We start from the raw sequence: 8303 nt of genomic DNA on the forward strand, positions 1-8303 counted from the left end.
CGACCCTCGTGAGGAAAAGCGGTAGAAAATGAATGAATGAAAGAATGTTTCATAACTACTTAACAACTGACTTTGTGCAATGCATGAGGCTGTAATGTAGTAACTCATCATAGACGCCATATTGTATTTATAGCTGCTATGTCAACATCCAATAAAGTCTATTATGCAGAATAACTCTTATGCAGAATAATTACTATTCATATTATAGGTTCGCATGACGTCATGCTGTCCGCGGTGCTGAATGCGTGATGTCACACTTCCATTCGTCTGAGTGTGCGTGCATGCGTACCACGGACTAAGCTAACAGGCTAGCAGCGAAGGGTGCTCCATCAGCGGGAGGCGGAAAAGACCGCAGGCGGCAGTGAGGGGAAACTTAAAATCGAGGAACCGACTCTTGCCAGGCGAACGCTTTAAACACTGGGAGGAATTACCCGTTTGGCTGTAAAATGTCTGACTTTGACAGCAACCCGTTCGCAGACCCGGACTTCAACAATCCTTTCCAGGTAGCTAACTATGCTAGCAAGCTATCACGTATGGACGTCCTACTGTTTTAGCTAGCTCGCTAGCTAGTTCTAGGATTCCCTCGCTACTTGGCAAGGTAGCGAAGTCAGCTACATAATAATAGTCATCGAACATTTAATTAAACACTCGAAATTCGTATCTAGTAGAACTCGGTATATGGCTTGTCGCTGACAGTGTTATTACAAACCCGGTAGGAGGAACGCGAGCTCCTAGCTTCACTGAACGTCAATATGCCTTAGCTTTCTAGCATACTCGTTTGCTAGGTTAGCTAATGTAAATACTGTGTACTTAACATTTCAGAAAGTGCGTGTCTTCGAAGTAGCATTGACAATACAAGTCATAGTTGTGTATTTACCCCAGGGGTGTTCCACGATAGTTGTACTTTTACCTCCAATACATCGTGTACAAAGAATACCAACATTATCAATAAAGAAACATCACCCCTTTATCGAAAATGAAGCCATATAAAACCATATGGTTAGTGTGTTATGTGTAGTTATTAGTTTTTTATATGGTTAAACTGTCTTACCATACTTTCAATATGAGGAAGACAAAAATGGTCTCATCTGCAAGGTACAACTGCCAAAATGAGCTTCCGGGCTCAGGGCTTCCTCCCTTAAAAGTTGTGGTGGTCAGTGATGGGATTGGCAAGATGGCCTGTGACTGGCTCTTTGAAGCACGTGACTGGGTGGCCATCATGACTGCCTCACTTGCTTGTTTACATTGTGTGGCATAAATTCTGTTTGTAAGCTTCAGAACATTGTGTTCTAGATAAACATTTTATAAGCGATTTGTATATCATCTATCTAAGGTGAGCCGACACTTCAATTTCATCAATGACACAATTTTAAAATACAATAATACTAATCGTTATTAATATATAAATCATGAATACAATGTTTCCCCTACCATTATATGAAGGGATGCCCTCCTCTGCTCACTTTATTGCACACAGAGCGACTGCATTAATTAATTAACACATCTTATTTACATTATTGTGCAGCCTTCCTATTGATTTTTATAATAAAAGTGGTTATAATATTTAAGAACCCTCAGTATGACACAGTACATACTGACAGTGTCAACAGGCTCCCTGACTAAGTCCTATTTTAATCCATCCCCTCTATCGTGCAGGATCCCTCGGTGACACAGGTTACCCGATCTGCTCCTCCTGGTGGTCTAGAGGAATACAACCCCTTCACAGATGCCAGAACGGTCATCTTAACATCCTCATTTTAATTTGAATATTACCGTGTGACCTCATTCTATCCACTTCCATTTTAGGACTTCACCGACAAAATAGGATGATGGCCTAATTATAATTTTGACATATAAGAGTGTATTCCTGCTGGTTTATAGGCCGCCCCTGGAAATGCCCCCAAATCTACTCCAGCACCTGCCCAGAACACACAGCCTGCCATCATGAAGCCCACAGAAGAGCCCCCAGCCTACTCGCAGCAACAAACACAGGTGCAAAAATGTACTCATCGTGTGTGTCAATCATAGTGACTTCAGTATATTCTGAAAGTTGTTACACTTTTCCACTTGTAGTCACTTTTGTACTTAATCAATAGAGTTGTTGAACAGAGCAAAGGTTATAAAATTCTTTAAAACACACTGCCAGCTCACCTTATTGGTTATTTTCCAATATGGGTTAAAACAATGTGGATGTGTTACAGGACCAGGCACGTGCTCAGGCTGAGTTGCTGAGAAGGCAGGAAGAGTTGGAGAAGAAAGCAGCTGAGCTTGACCGCAGGGAGAGAGAGCTGCAGTCTCACGGAGGTGCAGGTCAGTAAGTCCATCAATCCATCAGAGGTCGCTCAATACAACCTTTAGGTATTCGAGAAGACAAATGTGTTTTCCCACAGGGCTACAGTCTATCTGTGTTGTTGGTTTGCTGTGGCCATTGTCTAATTTAAATTGACCATGATGCAGAATTTAGTGTTTGTGCGGAGACAAGTAAAATGGTCAAAACTGAGCTTTTTGGTTTGCGTAGCATTATCAGGACTCCAAAGATTATTGTTTTCTTTATGCATAATTTTAGCTGTTTTAAATATACAAAACCAGATCCTGTTCATGCAGATCAGTCCCTGCCGGCATACTGATGATGTTGTCAAATGTTGCTGAATATGATCCTTCCGTCTGGGCTCCTTGTTTGTGGGTTGTGTTCTTTTTCCATGTTATCTTGTTGATGTGGTCTTTAGTATCGGTCCAGATCCCTGACGTCTTTGACGGCAAGCACTCTGGCCTCTGGTCCTCCATTTAAATTGATGTCAATTTTGCAGTTGGCACTCCCAAGTCCTTTGGATCTTTCCCTGTCACATCTTTGTTAGCAATTCCAGCGTTGCTTATTCATGCAGACGTTTGTGCGGTTTTACATTTCTGTTGGTGAATTTAATGATGCTGGGTATGGCGCTGCTCTTGCCATACAGTGGGATGCAAGAGTCGAAGGTATTGATGTCTACGTCCACCTTGTGTGAGTATAGAAAAGAAAACATGTTGGTCGGTTTAAGTGAATTTTGGTTCAGGTCGTCAATCGTATTCTTCATTTGCACAATTATTTTATTATCTTCTTTAAAGGGGACCGATTATGCTTTTTACACTTTTCGGACCTATGAAAGTTGTTATAATGTTGTAGTTTCGTGTTAAAGTGTCAGATAATGAGGGTTGCACATTTGGAAGACGTTTTGGATGGCTTTTGGAGTTTTTTCTAACAGAGTTCTTCTGATGTGCGATTCGTACTTCCTTTATATGGGCTGCAGATTGCAGGCCAAGGTGCTCAGGAGCACCTGAGAGTGTGAGCAATCACAGTGTAGTGGGAGTACCTAGAGGAGGGCCGGAGACAGAAAAATTAAGACAGATTAAATTAAGAAGACCGTCAGAAGCAGGAAGGACCAGGAAGTCCATGCAAACACTACATAAAAAGGTGCAGAATCTGGAAGATCTGGAAAGCTTTCTGTGTCGGTTATTGTATGTAGCAGCTTTATAGGAGTCCACAACTCAATACAAAGGACTTCTTTAATATCGGTTATAATAATAATCATAATCAATAGCAGTTCTAAAAAAATCTATATAGTATATTGTGTTTGCCTTGTTGTGATCAGGCTGTATGTAAGTGGCTGTATGTGTGTGCGTATGTACTGCAATTTTCTTGGAAATTTGCCCATCATCTACAGTCCTGATGTGAGTCATGAACACACGTATTGCTCTTTTCTGTGAGAGGCAGCTCATCAATGCATGCATATCAGAAAGAAGGTGATCATCAACATTGTTGACATTGTCTTCACAGGTCGTAAAAACAACTGGCCTCCTCTGCCTGAGAAGTTTCCTGTAGGACCGTGTTTCTATCACGACATTGCAGTAGACATACCTATCGAGTTCCAGAAGACGGTGAAGATCATGTACAACCTCTGGATGTGTAAGTCAGCACTCCCAAGCCGCTTCATTTGGCTTGTCTTTTTGCCACCATTGCTGATCTTGTCATCTTTTCCAACAGTTCACGCAGGGACGCTCTTTGTGAACATGTTTGGCTGCCTAGCCTGGTTCTGTGTGGATCCGAGTCACGGTGTGGACTTCGGTCTGGCCATGCTATGGTTCCTGCTTTTTACACCCTGTTCCTTTGTCTGCTGGTACAGACCGCTTTACGGGGCTTTCAGGTGAGAACAAAAAACAAAGAATATTCAGTATCTCACAACAGTGAGGTGTATGAGCCCTGTGGTATCGCTCTGTCCCCGCTACAGGAGCGACAGTTCTTTCCGCTTCTTTGTCTTCTTCTTTGTCTACATCTGCCAGTTTGGGGTTCACGTGCTACAGACTATCGGCATCACAGGCTGGGGCACATGGTGAGATCCCGCTCCTGTTCCTTTAAGAAGTGACTTCTTGTCATTGTCAAGTTTTGTTTCTTGTGATTGCTATTTGTTATCCAGTGGCTGGATCACGGCTCTAATGGGTCTTAACACCAGTATCCCAGTTGGCATCATCATGTTACTCATTGCTGCGCTCTTCACAACACTGTCTGTGGGCTCGCTCATCATGTTTAAAAAGGTAAGAGAGCTAAAAAGGTAAGCCACCACCAGTTTACCTTGTAACTCAACAGTCTTTTTTAAAAGGGGACCTATTATGCTCATTTATCCACCCTTTGTATTGAGCTGTGGACTCCTATAGAGCAGCTCCACACAATAACCCACACATAAACCTTTCTAGATCTTCCAGTATCTGCACCTATTCCAGCTGTATTTCCTTGGCTTTTCAAAATGGTCCATTTTAATTTATAACCACACAAGGCACGCCCACTCCACAGAACAGGGAGGACAGGTCTACAGTTTGTATTCGGGAATGCCAATATGAGGAAGTCCAGCTCAGTCTGACGTTACAGGGAGTCGGTAGCATAAAAAAAATATCTCAAATGGAGCATTTAGAGCCATCCTAAGCTTCTTTCATGGCTCACTTCCAAATGTACAAACCTCAGTAACTGAAACTCTGGCATAGTAGATAAGATAGATAAGTAGATAATACAATATTCTAACAACAATTATACAGTAGGTCAGAAAAGTCCCCAAAAAAGATGCTGGTGCCAAATGATTTTTCATGGTTGGCTTGATGGGTGGGTTCCGAATCAAGTGGCTGTTTTCAACTTTCATTCATTCATTCATTTTCTACCGCTTATCCTCACATTGCAGGGGGTGCTGGAGCCTATCCCAGCTGTCTTTGGGCGAGAGGCGGGGTACACCCTGGACTGGTCGCCAGCCAATCACAGGGCACATATAGACAAACAACCATTCACACTCACATTCATACCTATGGACAATTTGGAGTCACCAATTAACCTAGCATGTTTTTGGAATGTGGGAGGAAACCGGAATACCCGGAGAAAACACACGCATGCACGGGGAGAACATGCAAACTCTCAAAAAAGGAAGTTCACATATACTTCAAATTATTGAGGGTTTTTTTTGTTGTCCCCTTGGAAAACATTCTATCATAAAGATGGTTGCTGAAATGCCAGGAGTGTAAACTGTGAGATACTAGGTGTGTTTAAGAGGGGACAGATATATTCCTATTTTCACCTGTGTCAGTGTTTCAAAAATCCACTTGTGTTATTAATAAAGACTTTTATAATTTTATGAAAGGTACAAAGTGTAATCGTCTACAATCATATCAGCCATTCACTCCCTTACGATGCTACAAAAATGCTCAAACTCTTGTTAACATAACATAAAACATAACATAAAAACCCCTACCAATCACAGGGAACATATAGACAAACAACCATTCACACTCACATTCATACCTATGGACAATTTGGAGTCGCCAATTAACCTAGCATGTTTTTGGAATGTGGGAGGAAACCGGAGTACCCGGAGAAAACCCACGCATGCATAGGGAGAAAATGTAAAACTCCACACAGAGATGGCCGAGGGTGGGATTGAACTCGGGTTTCCTAGCTGTGAGGCCTGCGCGCTCACCACTCGGTCACCGTGCATCAGTTTTCAACTTAGTTTTTTCAATATTGTTGCAATGGCTACACACAATGCTACCAAATATAAATAGACCTACCCAGCAATATAACATGTTTAGGGTTCTTCACATGTTATAAGCTGAATGGGGGGGGGCTTCCTAATTGTGTGGCCCCTTTCCAACTTTGTTCATCATTTACGTTGTTGCAATTAAGAAAAGGATCATCTTAATTGGGGCCAACCTGACAGCATAATAGAGTGAAACTAAATAAGTGTGTGTCTGTCCAGGTGCACGCGCTGTATCGTACCACTGGTGCCAGCTTTGAGAAGGCTCAGCAGGAGTTTGCCACAGGCGTCATGTCGAACAAGACGGTTCAGACAGCAGCTGCCAACGCCGCAGCTAACGCCGCAACCAACGCCGCCCGGGGGGCCTTCAAACCTCATCCGTAAACACTCTCACAGAGACACACGCCCATCAGCCAACTCCCTCACACACACTCTGGATGCACCAATTTGGCCCTGTTGCGAAATCACCCGATTTGCTCATGTTGCTATGCTAACATTGATTGGCTCTTGTGCATCCCCCACCCAAAATCCAAACTTTAAAAGGACCCTTACCTGCATTGTGTGTCCAAAACATTCCCCCACCAGTCATGCTTTGTCATCTCCCACGCTGTCCTCCCCCTTGAGGCGGTACTGGAATTGCAACCCCCTCCGTAACTCTCCTTAAATGAATCACCTTCTTCACTCATCATGGTAGATAATCCATTCAGAGCGCTGTGTCTCCTTGCAGGGGGCGGGGCGGGGTGAACTTGTCAAAGAGAAGTGATCTGCATGTCCCATTGGTTGTTTAGGGAATGGACACACCCCATGAAAGGGATAAATACAGTATGTGTGTGTGTGTGTGTGTGTGTGTGTGTTACAATCATATGTCTTCGTAGCTCGTCACAAAAACCTAAAGCTGCTATGAATCTGGACGTGGCCTCTTGCTGTTTTGTTTTTTTTTCACATTATTGGGATACAGCAAACAGGCCTTAGTAAAGAGGTAAGGGGGGCTAAGAGATGTGACCCACCCTGATAAACACGCGTGAAATGGTCAAATTGTACCAAAAAATGATTGGCATGTGACCTGTAGTAGCCCAATATGGCAGATAACGCTTAAGACAGCCGAAGTTAAATTGTACAGACTGTCATTGGCACCCCCTGGCGGTGAGGAGCATGCATGACAAGTTGGACTGACGTTGACTGGAATATACTTGTGCAAATGTTGAACGCTAATCATGGCAAAACTAACAACAGTATTTGTTCTTTGAATTTTGATAGCACATTTCTGGTTTTATTTAGTTGTTCTTATTTATGGCATAATTTAAGTTCTATTTTACATGATGTGTTGTTATTATTGTATATGTGTGTTTGTGGTCAGCATCAGATAGTGACTTTGCAAGGAAGCTTTGAATGATTAGCGTGAACGATTCAAAAACAACAAAAAATCCCTCAAGTGTTATTCTACTGTATGTCCTCAAAAGCTGTGAGAAATGTACCAAATGTCCATCTAATTTTATTTTTAGTTTGTAATATTCTGAAACTACTTTTACTACACGACATGAGAGTTGATGGCTCCACACGCCCTCTCTTTGTTTATTTGTGTATTTTGCAGGCCAGTCTACACGACAGAATGTTTTTGAACCACATGAAGTGTTTTTGACCTGTGACCATGTCAGTTCACTGAATGAGAATTGTGACAGTAATTTAAGAGGAATACCGTACTTGTATATTTTGTAAAGATGATCATGTCAGTCCCCATTATTGAGTCGCGTGTAAAAAGAACATTTAATGCACTCTCTCATCTGGCCTTTGTCGCATGTGAAATAGTTTTCAGTTTTGTATATTTATGGTATTAACATGGAATAAAGATTTGAAAAAGACCTTTGTCGATTCTTCATGAAACTATTGATCTGCATCGCGGTGCCACAGTAGGTTTCCCTTCAATGAACCACAGCTACCCAGTACCAGCAGCATTCATGCATCCCCAGGTGTAATTACCATCAAAGTGCTTGACTGCAGGCCAACACAAACATTTGATACATACTGTGTTGCCAGCAATAATGCATGTGGTGACTAATTTTCAGTGGATAGTATATCTTCACAAGATGACTTGTAAATTTGTCAATTTACAGGAATAAAGTCCTACTTATGTTATAATTTACGAAAAGTACGTTTTCTTTTTTTCATACTTTTTTTCTGTAAATGTGAAGTTTTTTCTCATATATTTAAAACCTTTTTTCTCAAATGTCCAACTTTTTTTTTCCTGTAAATTAATGACTT

The 8303-nt window shown here is 41.9% G+C and overlaps 1 protein-coding gene across 2 annotated transcripts; it reads left to right on the top strand.

The window, feature by feature from the left end:
* The first annotated feature begins 266 nt into the window (after positions 1 to 266).
* Positions 267 to 8059, top strand: scamp1 (secretory carrier membrane protein 1). Of its 2 annotated transcripts, XM_058071422.1 has the most exons (9): positions 267 to 503; positions 1657 to 1737; positions 1882 to 1992; positions 2202 to 2310; positions 3812 to 3940; positions 4019 to 4178; positions 4263 to 4364; positions 4449 to 4566; positions 6267 to 8056. In XM_058071422.1, exons 1-9 carry the CDS (start codon positions 447 to 449, stop codon positions 6426 to 6428), a joined length of 1029 nt encoding a protein of 342 aa, XP_057927405.1. In that variant the 5' UTR covers positions 267 to 446; the 3' UTR covers positions 6429 to 8056. The 2 variants fall into 2 exon arrangements, with proteins under 2 accessions (XP_057927405.1, XP_057927406.1); XM_058071423.1 differs by lacking the exon at positions 1657 to 1737 and having other exon boundaries at positions 6267 to 8059.
* Positions 8060 to 8303: the final 244 nt, after the last annotated feature.

This window comes from Doryrhamphus excisus, chromosome 4 (assembly GCF_030265055.1).
Source record: "Doryrhamphus excisus isolate RoL2022-K1 chromosome 4, RoL_Dexc_1.0, whole genome shotgun sequence".
Taxonomy (NCBI): Eukaryota; Metazoa; Chordata; class Actinopteri; order Syngnathiformes; family Syngnathidae; genus Doryrhamphus; species Doryrhamphus excisus.